This window comes from Myodes glareolus, chromosome 4, assembly GCF_982192425.1.
Source record: "Myodes glareolus chromosome 4, mMyoGla1.1, whole genome shotgun sequence".
In the NCBI taxonomy this organism is placed as follows: Eukaryota; Metazoa; Chordata; class Mammalia; order Rodentia; family Cricetidae; genus Myodes; species Myodes glareolus.
Window position 1 is genome coordinate 94,870,487 of NC_142029.1, and position 20,132 is coordinate 94,890,618.

The 20,132-nt window shown below is 43.8% G+C and overlaps 1 protein-coding gene across 4 annotated transcripts in view; it reads left to right on the forward strand.

Annotated features, from left to right (window-relative positions):
• Aplp2 (amyloid beta precursor like protein 2) overlaps window positions 1–14,313 on the forward strand; it is a 65,917-nt gene extending 51,604 nt beyond the window's left edge. For 2 of the 4 annotated variants that reach the window (XM_085689773.2, XM_085689771.2), the window contains 8 exons: window positions 1,025–1,153; window positions 4,683–4,782; window positions 5,417–5,569; window positions 6,984–7,019; window positions 9,455–9,546; window positions 10,768–10,842; window positions 11,355–11,510; window positions 12,879–14,313. In XM_085689773.2, the coding sequence (XP_085545899.2) occupies window positions 1,025–1,153; window positions 4,683–4,782; window positions 5,417–5,569; window positions 6,984–7,019; window positions 9,455–9,546; window positions 10,768–10,842; window positions 11,355–11,510; window positions 12,879–12,980 (843 nt within the window). In that variant the 3' untranslated portion in view covers window positions 12,981–14,313. The remainder of the gene's footprint in view (window positions 1–1,024; window positions 1,154–4,682; window positions 4,783–5,416; window positions 5,570–6,983; window positions 7,020–9,454; window positions 9,547–10,767; window positions 10,843–11,354; window positions 11,511–12,878) is intronic. The other 2 variants (XM_085689774.2, XM_085689772.2) reach the window with 1 other exon arrangement.
• Window positions 14,314–20,132: the final 5,819 nt, after the last annotated feature.

The following is a 20,132-nucleotide window of genomic DNA, read 5'->3' on the forward strand; positions in this document are numbered from 1 at the left end:
GAACTCCAATGTTCTGCATACAGCCTGATAAAAAATTAGATTTTTATGACAAGTTTTGACAAAATTGAAGATAAAGATTAAAAAAGAAAAGGAACCGAATCTAGTCTCTGGATGTGTGAGCTTCGTACCATTATATCACGGTGTGCCTGCATATGCTACCTGTGATATGCAAGCGGACAAGCATAAAGTCAGGGGACTTAACTGTTTACACAATTCTGAATTTTCTGTGGTACCTTACTTTCAGAGAAGGAAAGCATGCCTTCTTTGAATATACGTGTTTGAACCAATTCCATCCAGAGTAATATTATGCAGGAAAGGGAAAGGTGTGGGCGGTGGTGGTGCACACTTGTAATCTGAGCCTTTCAGAGGCAGTGGCAGGGGAGTCTCAAACCTGGGGCTGGTCTAGTCAACAGACAAGGAAAGGGGTAAAATAATTCATAGTGGAACTCTTGAATAAGTGGTCTCAAGCTTTCTCAATGCTTAAATCGAACCTGTCTTGCTTTGAGAGTGATAGAAAGTATTGGACAGGAAGCCAGTGAGGTGACACAGAGGATAAAGACACGTGCTGCTTAAACCTGACGACCAGAGTTCAATCTCCAGAACCCACATAAAGCTGGAAGAAGAGGGCAAACTCCACAGAATTGCCCACTGACCGCTACATGCATGCTGTGATCTGGCCTCCCCCACTCATGTACTTAGGTATACACACTATTAATTTGATAGAAGGATATTTGTGTCTTTCTTGATTAAGCCATTGAAGTGTCTCTCTCTAGAGTGACACAGAAAACCACCTAGCTCACAATATAGGTGTTAGCCACACCAGGAGGGGAAAAAGTAATTCACAGGAGGACTGTGAGCTGAAAAGTCTGGAACAAACATAGTTCTTTTTTGTTTTTGCTTTGTTTTTGTTTTTTTAAACCAAGAAAGATAGTTCTTTACTTGTTTCCAAGCTATAGCTTTTATCTTTAATCAATTTTGAAACTTCCGTTTTCCTTACCTACTTTGCATTCTCTGGTCTTGGCAGCCACATCGTATTCTGCAAGCTCTGCGCCGTTATGTCCGTGCCGAGAACAAAGATCGCCTGCACACCATTCGTCATTACCAGCATGTGTTGGCTGTTGACCCGGAAAAGGCTGCCCAGATGAAATCCCAGGTAAACGAGACATTTCCAGCGGTGCCGAGACATGCTGCTGCTTATGCTTGTTGTTAGTTGGGTTTTTCCAGAGTTACTCAGAGTAAGTGAGTTTCCAAATCAAATTTTCATGTCAGTTCATTTCTGATTCAGCTTGTCACCGATTTGGTATGTGAAACCCTTTTCTAGGCAAGTGCATTGTGCAGGTCTTATAAGTTGTTCTTGGCTCAGTGGTAGGGCAGATGCCCGGTGTGTTTGATGAGCCTCAGGATTTGATCTCTAGAGCCTCAAAACAATACTCCACCTCCTGTGATATCCAGTGAAGTTTTTATTCAGACAGACACATTTCTGAGTTTGTCCTTTGCTGAGCCCAGTTTACTCCACTGCCGTTTGTACAGGTTTTTTTTTCTGTTTCTTCTTCTAGCTCTTGTCCATACACTAGTAATTCTCATGTATTCGCAGACTGTGAACTGTGCAAAGGACTGCAGTCTGATGGTCCCTTGGTTTTCTGAGGACGGTGTAATAGCATCACCATCCTTATTTTACTGTCCTGTTGTAACCAGCCGTGCAGACTGAGAGCACTCACATGCGTGGCTCTGTGCACAGTGCCCTCCCAGAAATTCTTCTTCCCAACTTCTCATAGTAAGAACATAAAATAAGTTAGCCAGAAATCACCCTCTTTGTTGGGCAGAAGTTTGTGTTACCATCTACATGTTAAAATTTCACATATAATCTAATGAAGTTGGATCCCTTGAATACAGCTCAGAGACCAATACAGATTAATTTTGTTAACTATGAAATGAAGAATTACTTTCCTCCAAGGTGCAGAGTTCACATTAGAAGTTGGACATTTGAGAGAATTGAAGAACTTCGGTGCCTGAAGAGTGGGACTACAGGAAGGGATATTTCTGAGGCCCCAGGAAGCAAAGCACCTAGTATAGGTCTGCTGTTAAGGTTTCATTTCACACTAGATGGAGTGGAAGAGGGCAGACACCAAGAGTTCTGGACTGCCTTTGAAAGACAGGCGGAAAAATGAATCTTGTCAGGATTGGATTGATTTGATCCAAATCTTTTATTATATTTTTGTTGTATCTTATGGGGGGGGGAGTCAGGGGGATGAAAAATAAAATTAAGTTTATATGGTATATATCAAATATATTTTTGGAGTGGGTTTTTTTTACTATATATAATATGTACTATATTCTAAGACTATAATGGAGAGAATCTTGTTTTGTTTTGGTGCCAAAGATAGAACCTGGAGCCTTACACATGCTAGGCAAGTACTCTACTGCTGAGCTACATATTCCTGGGCCTGATTGGTATATAAATAATTTATTAGCAAATTCCTGAGACAAAGATCCACAGCAAATAAACTGAGAAATAGAATCATCCCATCCTAGCAATTGTGAGGAGAAACCCAGCTCTGTGGGAACTATAAGTCTGTTCTCAGTTTGTGATGTCAGCAAAACAGAACCACGGCATTACATTGTCTTTGCCTGTTCCTGTGCTACCTGAGCATTCAAAATGTAAACACTCAGCTCCTTATGTGATAAATATCCCTTATCCAAAATATTTAGGACCAGAGGTATTTCTGATTAGGGATTAAAAAAATTTTTTTTTGCTCTGTATGTAATAAGATAATCCTTGGAATTGGAGAGAGACTCAGGGGTTAAGATCACTGAATACTTTTCTGGAAGACCTGGGTTTGATTCCCAGCACCCATATGGCCACTCACAATCATCCGTAACTAGTTCCAGGGGATCTGATGCCCTCTACTGGCCTCTGGAGGCACCAGGAACAAATGTGGTATGCAGGCTTATATATAAGCAGAACACCTATACACATAAAATAAATAGATCTTGTAAAATATTTTTTCTTTATCCCGACCCACATTTAAACCTGAAATTGGTTTATGTTTTATGTGTGCCTTATAATCTGAAAGTCATGTCGTGCCGTATTTCTAGTACTCCTGTGTTTTGAACTTACCACTCAGGCTCTTTAGCTCGAAGGTTTCTGTAAGGACTGATTCCTACGATTGCACCCTGTGGTTCTTGTCCTCTCAAAGGGCTCCTTAATTCACCTGAGGAAGTATAGTGGTGTCTACACATGCTTGGACTCTGGGCCGCTCATTGCAATTCCATTTGCATTTTTTTGCCAAAGCCTTCACGCTTGAGTTTTCCCATCAGTTTGATTGGCAGAATAGCAAATACAAAATTAAATTGCTTTCATCTTGCTTTTAAAGGTCAGAAGCACATCAATCTACAGTTAAAAGCATCTTTAATTTTTTTTCCATTTCAACCCTTCATGTTAACGTCTTCAGGTCCACCTAGTCCACTAGTTGTGCGTGCCCTCTTTAGAAGAAGTTGAGTAAGTGCAAACTTAGGCTGGAGAGGATAATGTGGCCATGAGTTTGTTGAGCTGCTGGTGCAAAACTCCACCGTGTCTGTGAATCACAGTCACCTGTCTTTTCAACCTTGGATGCTTTTGTTGTTACATTGGATTAACAATGTTTGCATTTAGAAAAGTAGTGAACTAGCATAGATAAATGTTTCTTCAACACTTAAGAATGGGTGGTGGCGCACACCTTTAATCCCAGCACTTGGAAGGCAGAGGCAGGCGAATTTCTGTGAGTTTGAGGCCAGCCTGGTCTACAAGAGCTAGTACCAGGACAGGCATGAAAGCTATAGAGAAACCCTGTCTTGAAAAACGAGAGAGAGAGAAATAGAGAGAGAGAGAGAGAGAGAGAGAGAGAGAGAGAGAGAGAATGGGTTATTTATGCCTTATCATGAATTATTTTAAAGAACCATAATTTTAATAGAAATACGTTAATTTTTGTCATAACCATAACAATTTTAGGTAGTTGCTTCACCAAGCCGAATCTATGAGCAGCCCTGCCTTCCTGCCAGTAGTTTCAGTGTATGTTTGCCTACTCTGCTTTGACTAGTTGAAAAAAGTGACTGGCACTTTCCCCCTCTCTCAAACTCAGCAACAAAAGGTCTAGCACCCTATAAACCAGGGCCTTGACTCAGTAAAGTTAGTGACAGCTGGCTTGTATAAAAATCAAGTCAACTGACTAGTGAGCATTGTTTTTCTTTTTCTTTTTTCTTTTCTTTTTTTAATGTGGATGAGTGTTTTGCCTGTGTGCATGTGAGGTGCCTGTGGAGGCTGGAAGAGGATATTGGACCCCCTGGAACTAGAGTTAACAGCCAGTTGTGAACTCCCATGTGGGTGCTACAGATTGAACACTGGTCTTCTGCAAGAGCATCAAATGCTCAAAGCCATCTCTTCCAGCTCCTCACGACCATATTCTGAAAATGAATATTTGAACTTGTAGCCTTCTCTATAGATAAATGACTGTCACTCACACTATGTGCTGTCATGCTTTAGAGGTCAGCTAGTCTGGCAAGGAAAGTAATAGACTTCTCCTTCCAGCTGTTTTGCTTTGTTTAGTAGGAAGTAGAGCCTTTGGGTCTCTGGAACTATGTGGGTATTTTTCCTCCTGACCTTACAGTTTTCAGTGACAAGATCTCTCCCCATCCTCCACTCCTAGGTGATGACACACCTCCATGTGATTGAAGAAAGAAGGAATCAAAGCCTTTCTCTGTTGTACAAAGTTCCTTACGTGGCTCAAGAAATTCAGGAGGAAATCGGTGAGTACTAATTATGTCAAGGCCAGACTGGACTTTCTTGTTGAGGCTCAGGAGTGATGGCAGGGTAGAATGAAATAAATAAAGAGTAAGCAAGGCTGGTGAGGCGGACATTAGCACACCATGGCTTCAGAAAGTCTAGAATTAACTGGACGTTTCCATGACAAGACTGAGAAGTCTCCAAAGACAGATGTACTGGCCTGGAGCCACAGAGCCTTGAATTTCATTGACCTTCACTCTTACTAGCGGAAGAAACTCAAGAGTGTGAAATTGCAGGGGCCTGGGACGTTTCCTGTTACCAGTTTACCCTGTATGTCATTCTGTCAACTCAGTGTTCCAGGGCAGAATGGTACAGCAGTAAACTATCTACTTGAATTCTTGTTAATGGCAGCAAAGATAGAGATAGTGAGATCGTCCAAAGATGACTTATCTAGAGATGGACCACGGGTCCTGTACAGTTGGACAGTTGGCAGGAGGTAGATGTAGGCAGAGGTTAGGCAGGAGGTGGGTCAGACTGTGTCTATTGCCTGGTCCTGAGTTCTGGGATGACAAGAATTGACCTATTTCAGAGTGCTGGTCATGTACCTAGACATGCTTCTTAGAAGCTGCTTATCTGCTCCCTGTTGTGTTTTGTTAGATGAACTCCTTCAGGAACAGCGAGCTGATATGGACCAGTTCACCTCCTCCATCTCAGAGAGCCCTGTGGATGTCCGGGTGAGCTCTGAGGAGAGTGAGGAGATCCCGCCGTTCCACCCTTTCCATCCCTTCCCATCTCTGTCTGAGAATGAAGGTATGTATGGTCCTCAGAGCCATCCCTAGGAGCAGAGGAGAGGAGAATGAAATTAGAAAATTGGAATACATTTTTTAAAAATCTGGTTGAGTTGGGGAGGTTGTGTCGTGTGAGAGGGCAGGGAAAGGGAAGGCATGGATCTCCCAAGCACCTGTTGTGTGTGGGCAAGTAATACACTTTGATATCAGGGAAATCAGAAATATTTCTCACATGTAGTAGATTTCTTACACTTTATAGCAAGCTGTCTCTGTGGTATTCCTTTGGGTTATAGGACATCATTGTCTTTCCTAACAGTCTGGGGAGGCAGATTGGGGGAGAGGCTGGAGAGGTGCCCAGGCTCAGGGTCATGTCTCTGATGTCAGTTGGATGAGAAACTATATCCTTTGATTCCCAAGCATGTTTTCCTTTATTCTCTTGCTGGTTCTCAGAATCTAAAATTATGAATCTGTACCAAAAATAAACAAACTGCTGAGACTTGTGCCCTAAGACTAGTTTGTATAATCAGCTTCTATTTCCTGCTGCTGATGATGGTAAGGGTGGTAATGATAAAAATGGCCCCTGGCTTTGGAGTCTAAATTCTGTGCCAGCTTTAGTTAAGCATTGGACTTGGATGCATTTCATTCAGCCCTCAGAGCACTCTTTGAAGGTAGATACTGTGGGTGTCTCTTGTGGAGATTCTGAGATTTGAGCAGATTAAATACTTGTCCAGGGTGTCATGCAGCTTAGATTCTAAGTGGAACTGGATCCACACTGACAGTTCAGTTCCTACAGCTTTTGGGATACAGTCACATAACTGATTAGATACAGTAGCCTAGTGCAGCTACCAGACCGGTGGGAAGATGTGCATCCAACCCTGCCTTTAGAGTTTAACAAAAACGCCTTCATAACCTGTTAGCTCAGAGGTTCAGCTGCAGTGCTCCTGAATACTTGGGAGACTCGGGGTGAAGTGGTGTCACCCTTGCTAGCTCTCACTCCACAGCTCCCAAAGCTCCATGAGACTAGGGTGGCTACACATTGCAGCTTCTCTAGGCTTTTGTTTGGGATTGGGGCATTATGGGCAAAGCTCAACCTAATAGTACCTTGTCTCTTTGTCAATGAAACACAATCAATACTAACTTCATTTTTTTTTTTTGCTGTTTTCTAAAAATAATAGTAGTTTGTGGGGTAAACTAAGTAATACGGGATTCTTCCATAATTTCTCTTAAAAGGTCCAATCCTGACTTCCCACTTATCTCTCTCATCAGGGATGCATCTAGTGATTTCCTGTTTAGATTATTGTTGGCTTGTTTATGGGATATTATTTAAGGAAAAATGCCTTTTGTTCACGTTATAGAGAGGAACTTAGAAGGAAACCATTTTCTTTCTTAATCTCCTTTTGTGCTATTTTGTTTTTTATTGTTTTCCTTTCTGCTAGACTCTCAGCCGGAGTTGTACCACCCAATGAAAAAAGGTTGGTTTGTCAAGATGTTCCCTTAAGACCTCCATTCCTTTTCACTTCCCTAGTGTGTTGGAAGTTTCATTTTATGTTTCATACTACCATCTGACGTCCCCACCTCATTTCTTCAGCCATGGCCGAGCGGAGCTAGAGTAGCCCTGCCTCCATGTTACTAACGAGCTCCCTGGCTTTCCTCGTGTGCGGAGTCTAGTCACTGTGTGACCACCCAAACTTGGCTTTGGGGATTCCCAAGAAACAGACACTTTCTTTGTCTGGGTAAATGTCAAAAAAGTATGTCAGTTTAACAAAATTGCTGTCTATATGAGCTAGTCTATATGAGACTGTGTTTAATTTTTATAGTCAGGTAGACTGTAAATGTCCCTCTCTCTTTTTCCCCGTTACTATTACCAGTGGCCCTCCCCGCTTTTAGCTGTCTTTACCGTCCATTTGTGCCACTTGTCTCGTGCTCCTGAGTTGCAGTGTTCCTTAACACAGCATGCTGCTGCTGAGAGAGGTGGAGACAGGTGGGCTGTAGGTGCAGCGAGTCCCCAGTCTTCAAAGACAGTGTGTGCTGTAGACAGCCCTATACTGACTGCATTATCCTCATGCTTACCCACCAAATCCCTCTTGGGCAGGATTTTTTTGCTCAGTTTTATAGATCAAGCAGTTGAAAAAGTCACTCAGGTATTGCTTCCTAAGTTGGCAAGATTAATAAGTAGAGGATCGAGGTCTGGACCCAAGACTGTCTTCACAGCCCACGTGCTTTTTGCTGCCTGAGTTGCTAGTGACAGCTGAAAACCCCCCAAGTGGTAGATAGTCCCCTCTCTTGAGTCATTGGCAGCAGCGCTTGTTCTTCATGTATTTAATGAACTTACTCTCTTAGCGTTGGTAGTCTGGTCATGGGCGGACCAAGTGAGAGTCCCTGGCTCAGAAGCTGGTGTCATAATTTATGTCATATTTTATTCTCAGAATCAGTAAGTAGGATCTAACTCTTCTAAGTTTCTTTGCATGTTAGTGTTAATCCAGCTGTGTCTCTTCTTCCTCCACGTCGCTGTGCTAACATTCCTCACAACTGTATGTTTAGGTGTTAAGTCTACCTGACTTCTGCTTTTCTACTTAAAAAATGTCTTGGGACAATATAGCTACTAACTTTGGTCTCTTGAAGTCACTTGTGTGCATTATGAACCCAAACTGAACTTAGTCAGTGTTAAAAAAGAACCACGGGCTATATCACTGAAAAGCCCTAGACAGCCTGGACCAAGGCCAACCCTAAGTTGTGCTTTTCTTTTGAAGGGAACACTTTAGAGAAAGATTGCATCACTCTGGCTGCAGTGTAATGTGTTAAAAATTTAACTAGGCCACAAGTTCAGTAGCCGCATGGCCATTATTAATCTCCTGTTGGTCTATGTTAAGAAAACAAGTTGTGAATGAAAAACTTCACTATGACTGGGCTTGACGTTATTGCCTGCCTTTGGCCGCTCCTGGACAGCAATGCTGAATGTAACTCCCATTGGATCTACTCACTAGCATGTCGAGTTGGTTACCAAGTCTCTATAAAAGGTTCAAATCATAGATATATGCAAACTAAATATGTTGTTTTTAATAAGAAGCTTGTGATAGCTAGGAAGCATATGCTTGAAAGTAAAACTAAAAAGGGTTTTTCTCTCTATGTCTGTGCTGCGCCCAGATTTGCTGTGGTCATATTGTGGGCTGCACACGAATGATGTTGGGTCAACCATTTCTGACCTTGGAAAAAAGACAGCTACTATTCTTGCTCTTTCCACCTTGATTAAATTTTTTTCTGTTGACGAACTGTTTTCTTCCTGCTCACCTGGGGTTACTATTTAGGATCCAAATCTGAGGGATAAAGCATCCAGTGAGAGACAGGGGATAGATAACTACAAAACGATTCTAAATGCTACAACCTGGAAACGTCTTCCTAGAGAACCTGAAACTTGAAGGGCAAAGAGAGGACTTGAGGGTGGAAGGTGGCAAAGGTTGACATTTGAAGCAGAAATAATTTCTTGTGGAGAAAGCTATTCTGCTCAAAGCACACATACAGGTAGCAGTCCTTCATCTGTGCAGTAGAATCTGGGTACCAAAGAATTGTGCTGTTGGGTAGCTAATGCTCATTACAGTCATATGTAAGGCTTGGGACATGTTTTCCGTCCTGGAACTCCCCCAGACTCAGCTTCTCCAAAGGTTTGCATTCCATCCCTTCAGTGGGAGACCAGTAAGCACCCTGTCTTCCTTCATCAGTCCTTTGCAGTGCTTGTACCATTCATCCCTGCAAAGCACAGTGCATCCTCAAACATGCCAATGCAGCGGCATAGGGGGTCGTGGGGAGTGTTTGTGAGAAGCTCTCTGGCCCAGGCAGGGATTTGCTGCTACTGAGAGACTGGCCTGAGGTGGGCTGCCTGGAAACTCAGCTGTGAACATTTTCTACACAGGATCTGGAGTTGGAATGGCAGAGCAAGACGGGGGACTGATTGGTGCAGAAGAAAAAGTGATTAACAGTAAGAATAAAATGGATGAAAATATGGTGAGCCATTTGTCATTTGCATAGCACATTCCCTTTGTACTCTGGAGCAAGTGGCATGGTGGCTAGTACTTCCAGGTTAATGTGTGTCCCAGTTTTCCACATGGTAGAAGAGAAGGACCCAGCTGCTCCCAAAGGTTGCTTTTTCCTGGTTAGCATTTGCATGAGAGAACCAGTGAAGCTGCTTTTTCTCTTGAGTAGTGTACCTTTTACTATACGGTAGGGGACTCATGTACAACTAAAGATATAACTGACATCGGAGGCTGTTTTCAAGTAAGTAAAAACTTATTAAGTGGAAAACTGAACAAAATTGAGCTTTTTGTTGTTTTCCTTACACTGTTCTTATTCTTCTTGTGTTCTTCTGGTGTTTTCTGACTACTTACGTTTTTTTGGTTGCTCTCAGCTAAATTTGATTTTTTTCTTTTTAAATTACTACTCTTGGGGGGCTGTGGTCACTTGCTTGCTATGGTGTGCATGCAGAGATCAGAGGACTCATTTCTCCTTCCGTGTAGATCCCAGGGACCAAACTGAAATTGTCAAGTTTGGTGGCAAGCACATTTTCATGCTGAGCTATCTAGCTGGCCTGAGTTTAGTGTAGTTTGTTAGCTGTCTGTCCTGAGCTTTGTCTCTGCCACAGTTACTTTGTGGGAAGTTCAGGTAAAGAATCTGACTGGAGCTGGGCAAGTGGCACATGCCTTTAATCCCAGCACTTGGGAGGCAGAGACAATGAAAATCTGGTCTACAGAGTGAGTTCCAGGACAGTCAGGGCTACACAGAGAAACCCTATCTCATACTCTCCTCCCCCCTCCCCCCGGCAAAAAAAGCCTAACTGGACTGGCCACCTCGCAGCACCTTTGCACACACTTACCCTCCTCCTGTGCCCACACTTACCCTCCTTCTGTGCCCTCCTCCTGTGCCCACACTTACCCTCCTTCTGTGCCCTCCTCCTTTGCACACACTTACCCTCCTCCTGTGCCCACACTTACCCTCCTTCTGTGCCCTCCTCCTTTGCACACACTTACCCTCCTTCTGTGCCCTCTTTGCACACACTTACCCTCCTCCTTTGCACACACTTACCTCCTTTTGGAGGGTTGGTGAGTACATTTGGATCAGTGTGATCAAAGAAACAGCTTCCCAACACCATATACAATAGAAGATAAATGACATTTATGTTCATTTCTCTCCCATTCTCTGAGTAGATGCTAATAATTGTGACTATTTCAGGTCATTGACGAGACTCTGGATGTTAAAGAAATGATTTTCAATGCTGAGAGAGTTGGAGGCCTAGAGGAAGAACCGGTATGTGTTTACTCTAGAATGGAAGGGTAGTGTTCATTCTTTTTTCTTTTGGTCATCTTGGTTCAATAGAGATAAAAGAAACCTGGTACTGGGCTGGAGAGATGGCTCAGAGGTTAAGAGCACTGGCTGCTCTTCCAGAGGTCCTGAGTTCAATTCCCAGCAACCACATGGTGGCTCACAACCATCTATAATGAGATCTGATGCCCTCTTCTGGACTGCAGGCATACATGCAGGCAGAACACTGTATACATAATAAATAATTTAAAAAAAAGAAAGAAAAAGAAACCTGGTACTAAGTTAATAAGGGACCTCTGTCCCGATTTCCCTCTTTTCTGAGTAAGAATGCAAAGAAATGAAAATTTCCTTGGAAGTTAGAAAAGTGGGCATCCTCCCTGATCTGGTTGATATCTGTTTTTAAACAGGCTGAGAGGCTCGTGGTCCTCCTTGGGTTCCTGAGTCGGGTTGCCAGGTGGTCCCTGGGACATTGCTTCTTATATGCTTTCTTGTTTTAGGAGTCTGTGGGACCTTTGAGGGAGGACTTCAGTTTGAGCAGCAGTGCCCTTATTGGCTTGCTGGTTATTGCCGTGGCCATTGCTACCGTCATCGTTATCAGCCTGGTGATGCTGAGGAAGAGGCAATACGGCACTATCAGCCATGGGATTGTGGAGGTGAGGACTTTAGCCTAAGCTGATGAGGATCTGCACTATTGATGGGGGCGGGGTGAGTGGTTAGGACTGGATCTTTATGGAATTCAAAGATTTGGACTTACCTTTTGCTGGGCATGCTGCCATCATCGATTGTATCACTCATTAGATTATTAGGTTACATTTGGAGATCAGCCATTGCTGAGTTGTGAGTGTCACCAACTTTCAACATCCATTTGGGTTTTAATCAGTTAAATGGGTCAATATCAGAAGTTCATAACATTTTATGCTTCAGAAAGTAGAATAATACTCTATCCTTGGTGTTTCTCTCTCTCTCTCTCTGTCTCTCTGTGTGTGTGTGTGTGTGTGTGTGTGTGTGTGTGTGTGTGTGTGCGCGCGCGCACACACACTCGCATGCATACTTGCTTATGTTGGTGGGATCAAACCAGGAACCTTGCGTGTGCTAGGCACATGCTCTTTTATACTCTCAGATGTGTATCTCTTTTGTACTGGTTGGGGGTGGGAACAAAAAACTGCTGCAGGCTGTTCCTGTTCTGTCTCTGTTGGTGCATAATTGGAGTAGTTTGCTGCTCATTCCTTTTAGTGGATGGTGGAAATGTTTCTTGCTCTTCGGTTACATAGCACACTAAGGAATATGAGGCACTGTTGAGGAATACTGTGAACACGCAAGCCTGGCTGCAGCTGTAGCATTCCATCTGGCCCCTTTCCTTACTTCATAGCTGAACATGACAGGACTTGCTTCCACTATCCCAAAAACTAAGTGTTGGTCACTTGTCACTGTGGCTTCTAAGAAGCTAGTTCTTTAAACTAGTTCAGCAACTGTGTCACAGTGCACCCAGTTCCACTGAAATTTCTCAGCAACCTGAAAAAGGGAATACTGCCTTTTACATTTAAAAGCAAATCATAAAACCAACACAGCAAAAAAAAAAAAGTCAGAACCTAAAGAACTGACTTGTCTAATCTTATGTAATGGGGACAGCCTCCGTATTGGGTTGTCATTTTAAATTACTCTTTTTCGGGGGAGGGGGGGTTTACACGATTTGCATATAGAAATCCAAGGACATTTAGAAGTCTTTTTTCTTCCGTGTGGATCCCAAGGACCAAACTGAAATTGTCCAATTTGTCAGTGGTCTGTTCTCTCACTTGGACCAGGTTTTCAGAGCTTCACTTTAGAGAGAAACATTACCTCTCACCTCTTCCTTTCTCCCCTTCCCTGTGTCCTTGATACCAGCCCTTGTTTGCTTTGTCCAGTAAAAAAGGACGCTGGGTTGCTTTGAGTCCCGCGGGACTGCACAGCAAATAGCCTGCTGTCCTGAGGCTCTGCAGGGCTCTCCAGTATACCACAGTGACCTGCAGCCTTTGTTCCTACAGGTTGACCCGATGCTCACCCCAGAAGAGCGTCACCTGAACAAGATGCAGAACCATGGTTATGAGAACCCAACCTACAAGTACCTGGAGCAGATGCAGATTTAAGGACAGGATATGTGTGACACCTTGGCTGGAGGCTGGTACAGGTGGTCCAGAAGAGGTTCGGCATTTGTGCCTGACCACTGACCACCAGTGGTGCCAGAAGGCCTCATTGTACATCCTGCTCTCCTGATTGTTAAGACTATAAAGTACTACTGTAGGATTGCAATTTCCATTCTTTTAAATGGGTAAAAAAAATGTTAATATAACAATATATGATATATAAACCTTAAGTGAAATGAAAAAATGATCTATTACAGATATCTGATGGATGTAGTTTTCTTTTTTAAATTAGAAATGCCACTTCTATTGTATTGTCTCACACATGCTCTATATAAATGGGAAATGTTGATTTTTCGATGATAGACTATATACACAGATTGTTCACCTTACGTCAGTCAGTTCTTTAGGCTCATTTGCTGTGCTGGTTCTATAATTTGTTTTTAATGTAAAAAGCAGTATTCCCTTTTTCAGGTTACTGAGAAACTTAAGTGGAACAGAAGTGCATTGTGATACAGTTACTGAGCTATTTTAAAGGTATAGTTTCTTTGGAAGCCTATGTTTCCCGTGCTGGTGTCTGGGTGCTTCTGGACCAGCTGTCACCAAGCAGGGCCAAGGCACCTTGAGCTAGCCCAGTGCATACAAAGATCCACTGTGCTTTCCTTCAAATCCAGTTCTTCCACAGCAACTAGCCTGTAGTTACTACGTGCTGTTCTTCCACTCCTGATTACTGTGCTTTTTGCTGTCCACTTTCCTGTACCAAGCGTGTCCTGATGTGCAGCACCTGCTCTTTGGACATCTCCCTCCAGTGCACTGACCTCTGCCCTCCTTTGTGCCTCATTCCACTCCCCCAGTCTCCCAGCCCCTTTGCTATTCACTCAGAGAATACCATAATAAATACGTGGCTGAGGACCCAGGAGGGCTCACAGGAGGCTTCTTTATATGAAAAGAGAATGTTCTGGGTCGTACATGAAACTGGATCTGTAGACACTGTGGAAATCTTTGAAAATTTTTGTTCCCGTCCCATGAATTGTAATGCTTGTGTATCTGAAGTTGATGCTCATCACCTTTGGACTTTGTTGTTTTCCTCTCAAGGTTCTGGTAACCTGTTGTGGGTTTTCTTTTGTTTTTGCTTTGTTTGGGGTTTTGTTTTGTTGTTGTTGTGTTTTGTATTTTTCTGTGATTTTTCTCCTCCCCTTCCTCCCTTCCCCTTGGCCCTAGCCATGCCTCTTCCCACTCACTATGCACAGATTGAAACTTCACCTACAAACTTCTTAGTATGATCTGTGGAGAATGTACAGAACCTGACCACATCAATAAACACTTTAACTTCCCCTGAGTGCCTGTGTTACTGATCATGGCATTGTTCTGTGATCATGGGGCTTTCTGGTCCTGCTTTGGAGATGAAGGGCATCTTTTGTGAAGAATTATAGCCTGCATTACAGAGGCCATATTAAGTCATACCAAGAACTTCATTTTCACTAAAGAAGAAGAAAGTGGTTGGAGAGATGGCCGAGCAGTTAGGAGCACTAGCTGCTCTTCCAGAAGAGCCAGGTTGGGTTCTCAGCTCCTGTACGGCAGCTCACAACTATCTGTAAGTCTAGTTCCAGGGGATCTGACACCCGCTTCAGGCACACATGGTATGTTACATACAAGCAGGCAAAACACTCATACACATAAAATAGTTTTTCCCCAGTCAAGAAAGCTGGGTGTTGTGGCTCTAATCTCAGCGTTTGGTACTGTTGAGTTGAAGACCTGCCTTGACTACATAGCAGGACACTAACTGGGGGGCAAAGTCAGACTGTCAATACTGACCAGAAAATGTTTATAGCTTTTGTTTCTGAGTTTAAGTAATTGCCACTAGGAGGCTCACTCTGCTAATCACTTACATGTTAAACTGCTTACAGGGCTTTGTGCCCTAGCACTGTTAGCACCAGTTTTTAATGCTCGTCAATACATGAAATACATTGACTCCATGGAGTGGTCAATACATGTTATGATACATGTAGTTATTAGGGTCATGCTGCATATGTCTGCATGCAGGCACACATATGAGCAATCTTTCTTGGGACGCTGGGATAGGGGATAGGGAGCGACCACTGTATGAGTTCTAAGCCAGGAAGCACTTTGGGTGAGTCTCTGAGCACTCCTGTTCTCTGTGACAGTCAGCACCTTCTGGCTGCCTCTCCTGTGATGTCCCCTTAGTTTGCTGCCCACGGGAGTCACCAAGAGGGAGCTCTATATTGGGAGTGAGTTTCTCTCAGAGCGCTCTAAAGAGGTATCACTGGACCCTCTCTGCAGTCTGGAAAGCGACTTTGCCATTCATGATCTCATTCCAAATACAGCAGATCAGCTTTGTTTGGTGCCTATCAAGGAGTGTGTGGCTTGGTTGCCTTTGCGAACCAACCCTGTCCAAATTCCATCCAACTGATTGGCTCTCAGAACTTCTCAACAGTACCCTGTTGATAATAGAATAGTCCTGGGAGACACTCAGAGCTCATGAGAGGGTTGTGCCTGACCCCCATGAATTGGCACAGTGGAGATTGGATCAGAACACAAGAATTAGTGCAGCCAGGCCCGAGTCTCTCTCACTCTGTACAGATTTGCTTTGCACTCGGCAGGGCATGCATGGACTCATTTAATTGAATTCTCCTTAAACTGTAGAGGTAGCTGTATTATGGTGGCCATATAGTGATTAAATTTTCTGAGGAAACACCCACAGAAATGTAAATCAGGAACTGCCCTTTGACCTCACCCTAGGAGGAAAGCTCCCTCATGGGCACAGAAAGAAACTTACTCATCTCTTGGTTTCTGCTTCGATGACTAAGCAGTGACTTCTGGAGAATGTGGCCCTACCCACCTTGCAGTGAGCCTCAGGTGCTGGCTGCTATGTAGGTGTGAAGGTCCTCAACTGCCTGCCAGCTCTTGACTGCAAATCAAGACCAGCAACTGAAGTTTCTGCCAGACCCAGGCATGTGGATGGTCTGTAGGGCTTCGTTTGCTGTGACAACGGATACTCTTAGTTTAGAAGACACAGGTTAGTCTGTAATGGATCCCTGAGATTTCAGAGGGCCCAAGGGGGCACGCTCATAGGAACATACTGTCAGACTCATAGGAGAAGTCATAGACACGGACAAAGCGGAAGGAAGTAAAGGGGACATGGTTTTAGTTTACACGATTACGGGGTCCCCTGCACCTAGTGGTAGAACCCAAGTCTGGTTACGAACAGTGGGCTCTTTTCCAGGACCCAGGACAAAGCAAAGTGGTCTTTATGAAACCGAGAGACCAGTGTCTCTTGCCTTTCTGCCTGTGAACTCGGGATATCTTTTCTATCTTCTTCGTGCTCCAGATCACAGACTTCATTAGTCACTTCTACAGCCAAGCAGCCCAGAGATTAGACATAAAATATATTTTCTCTAAAGTTTTTGAAATGGATTAGAAATGGCTTGAGAAATCTGTAGATTTCTGGCCAAGAAAAATCCAGACCTGGATAACAATTTTTGTTTGCCTTAGTTTTTTGAGACAGGGTTTCTCTGTAACAGCTCTGGCTATCCTGGAACTCACAGAGATCCACCAGCCTCTGCCTCTCGAGTGCTGGAATTAAAGGTGTGCACCACCACACCCAACTTCAGGATAACAATTTTGAAGTCAAGTGTTGGGTTGCAGTTTTGGATACCTGTAATGCCAGCACCTGGGAGGCTGAGTCACGAGGGTCTCTTCAAGTTCAAGGCTAGCCTGGTTTACACGGTTACTTCAAGACCAACTTGGACTACACAGGAGACTCTTAAAAAAAAAAAAAAAAGGTGTGTGTATATATGTTTGTACATATGTTCACGTGTGGATGTATATGCTTGTACAAATGAAAGCCAGCATTTGATGTGTAATGTCTTCCTCAGTTTCTCTCTCCACCTTTTAAAAAAAAATGTGTGTGCGTTTACGTTGTATTTGTGTATATGTTTGCAGAGGCCTGAAGAGGACGTGAGATAGTGGGGAGCCGGAGTTGCAGGGTTTGCGAGCTGCCCAGTGTGGGTGCTGGAAACGGCTCCTGTCCCCTGGAAGAGCAGCAGCTGCTCTTGTAACTGCTGAGCTCTGGCTCCAGCCCAATCTACATGGGGTTTGTTTGTTTTTGAGACACGGTTTCTCACTGAACCTGGATCTCCCCTATTTGGCTAGACAGATAACAAGCCCTAGCAATCCTTTACCTTCCAGCACGAGGATTGCCGTGTGTGCCGCCGCACCCCGCCTTTTTGTGCAAACCCTGGGCACCAAAGTCAGACCATAGCAAACATTTGACAACCATTTTCCCACCCCCACCTTTTAAGTCTGAGTAGAACTGAAGGAATCAATGAAATTTTTTAGTAAGCAGAACCATGCAAATATTTACATAGTTATTTTTAAATTATGTACATACCGTATCCAAAATAGAAACCTGGAAGACAGAAAAGAGATGAAATAATTTTTCCCAAATAATTTACTTAAGAGGAAGATAAAACCTTTTGGTTTTTTGTTTGTTTGTTTTTTGTTTTTGTTTGTTTGTTGTTTTTTTGGATAAAACCTTTTGGATCCAGTAAAATACCGACTGCTACATGCATGCCTGTGGGAGGGGGGGCAGATAAAGCTACTTAGACCAGGCTAGCCCCCAACTCACAGCAATCCACTTGTCCCCACCTCCCCAGTACTGATATTGCAGGCATAGTGCTGGCACCACACCTTGCCAGAGCGACTCTTGTGCTCACTCTCATTTGTGTGGCAGTGCACACTCACGCTGTGCATCCTGTCCCCATCACTGGTCATTGTTACTCGGGTTGCTGTGGTTTATATCTACTGCCACCTTTCTGTCCTAGGAAGTGACTTCCCTTGTTTTGGTGGCCCAACAGGTAACAGGTTAGCTGGTTTTTTGTAAGCTGTTCCACTGTTGGAGTGTGTCTGATGTTTTTCTTGTAAAAACTCCCTGGGGCTTATGTTTTTTACTTTAATTTCTTTGTTTGGGATCAAACCCAAGACCTTGTACACACGAAACAAATGCGGCTCTCGGAGCTTGAATTACATTGCTTTGGATGACCGCAGACAAACACGTTGTTCACAGGATTCATCACAGCGATGGTGACCTCGGTCACCCGGGTGGCCCGGTGCTGTCAGATTTATCTACTTTGAAGTTCCTTTACCCCCCCCCCCCACAGTGTTGTCTTTGGGAAGATAGTGTTACATGTATGTAGCCCATACTTAGAGTGGGGAGGTCAGCACTTTTGTTATGGCTTAAAAAGGGATGAGGTTGAGACAGGGTCTCGTGTATCTCAGGCTGACCTCGGATTTGTTATGTAGCCACGGGGAAATATTTTATCTGCCTGTCTGTCTGTCCATCCGTCCGTCCATCCATCCATTCATCTATCTATTCATCTATCCATCTATCTATTTATCTATCCATCCATCTATCAATCATCTATCTATCCATCCATCTATCCATCTGTCTATCAATCATCTATCAATCATCTGTCTGTCTGTCTGTCTATCTATCTATCTATCTATCTATCGCATGCCAATCCCAGTTCCCCCTCCCTTGTCTCCTTCCACTCCCCCACTTCCCCAGCACGGAGTATTTTTAATTAGGTTTTTAACTGTTCCTCTTGCCTCCACATCCAAAATACTAGAATTATAGGGATGTTCTGTCACACCAGGTTTATATAGATCTGGAGAACAACCTTGAACTTTGTGCTTGATTGGTGAGTACTCTGTCAAGTTTGAATTCTTAAAGGCCCATTTGGCAGGCTTGATCTCCAGCATGTGATACTGTTGAGACCTAGGAGGAGGAAGTTAGATCATTGGGGAAATGCCCTTGGGAGCTGCACCCTTCTGGCCTCTAGGAGGTGAGCAGACCTCCTTCCACTGCAAGTTTCCCAGTGTGATGGGCTGTCTCGCCACAAGGCTGAGTGACCACAGACTAAAGCTGTGAGCAAAAATAGTTCTTCCTCCTCAGAAGCTGCTCAGTTGGTATTTTGTCACAGTGACGGCGTGCTGACTGCTCAGTTGGTATTTTGTCACAGTGATGGCGTGCTGACTGTGCTCTCTCTTACTGTTTTTTAGCTTGTGTTTTGACGCCTTGAAATAGAGCAATTGGAAGACCTGGTCCTAAGGTCAGGTCGTTGCAATGCTATACTTAATGATCATCAAAACTGAAAGAACATTCCAGATTGTGGTAGTGTTTCCACAGGTATCGTATGTCAGAACTCAGACACATACACATTTTATTGTGTATGAGTAATTGTGCGGTATGTTATCTGCCTTCCTGTCGCTGTGATAGGTGCCCACACACAGAACAACTTAGATGGGGGTTTCTAAGTTGGTTGGCTCACGGTTCCAGAAGTGATGAAGTCCACTGTTGTGGGCAAGGCAGTCAGGAAGCAGAATGAACAGGAGTGGAGTCAGGCTATAAAAGCTCAAAGCTCAGCCAGACATGGCTGTCCACGCCTTTCATTCTGACACTCGAGAGGCAAAGGCGTCTCTGAGAATTCGAAGCCAGCCAGAGCCACATGGTGAGACTCCATATCAGAAACAAACACTCAGAGCCTGACCCTAATGATGTATTCCTCCAGCAGGGAAGTTTCCGTCACAGTTCACAACATCTGAAAGGTTCTGTAACGTTCCCACACAGCGCCACTAGCTGGGAGTCAAATGTTCAAACACTAACTGCAACGCTGTCTTTATATTTTTTAAGTCAAAGCATGCTGGCGCTAGGGCACAGTTGGTGGATTAGCATTCATGAGAACCTGGGTTCCATCACTGGCACCGCCGCCTGAGTCAGACAAGCGCCTGTATTCTCAGCACTTGGTGGAGACAGGAAGGTCAGAATTTAAGGTCCTCCTTAGCCATGTAGGGGGCTCGAGACCCTATCTCAAACGAACAAACAAAATGAGGTACCTCACAAAGGCTACTTAGACTAGAAAGGGATGACGGAGAGATGGCTTAGTGGCTAAGATCCCAGACTACTCCTGCCGAGGATCCAAGTTCAGTTCCCAGCATCTACGTTAAGCAGTTTGCAACTGTTTTTAATAACAGCCTGGGTGATGCAACACTTCTACCCTCTGTAAGCACTCAGATACACACATGTGGACATGCACACAAAGAATTAAAAATAATACAACCTTCTTTAAAGGTTTGAAA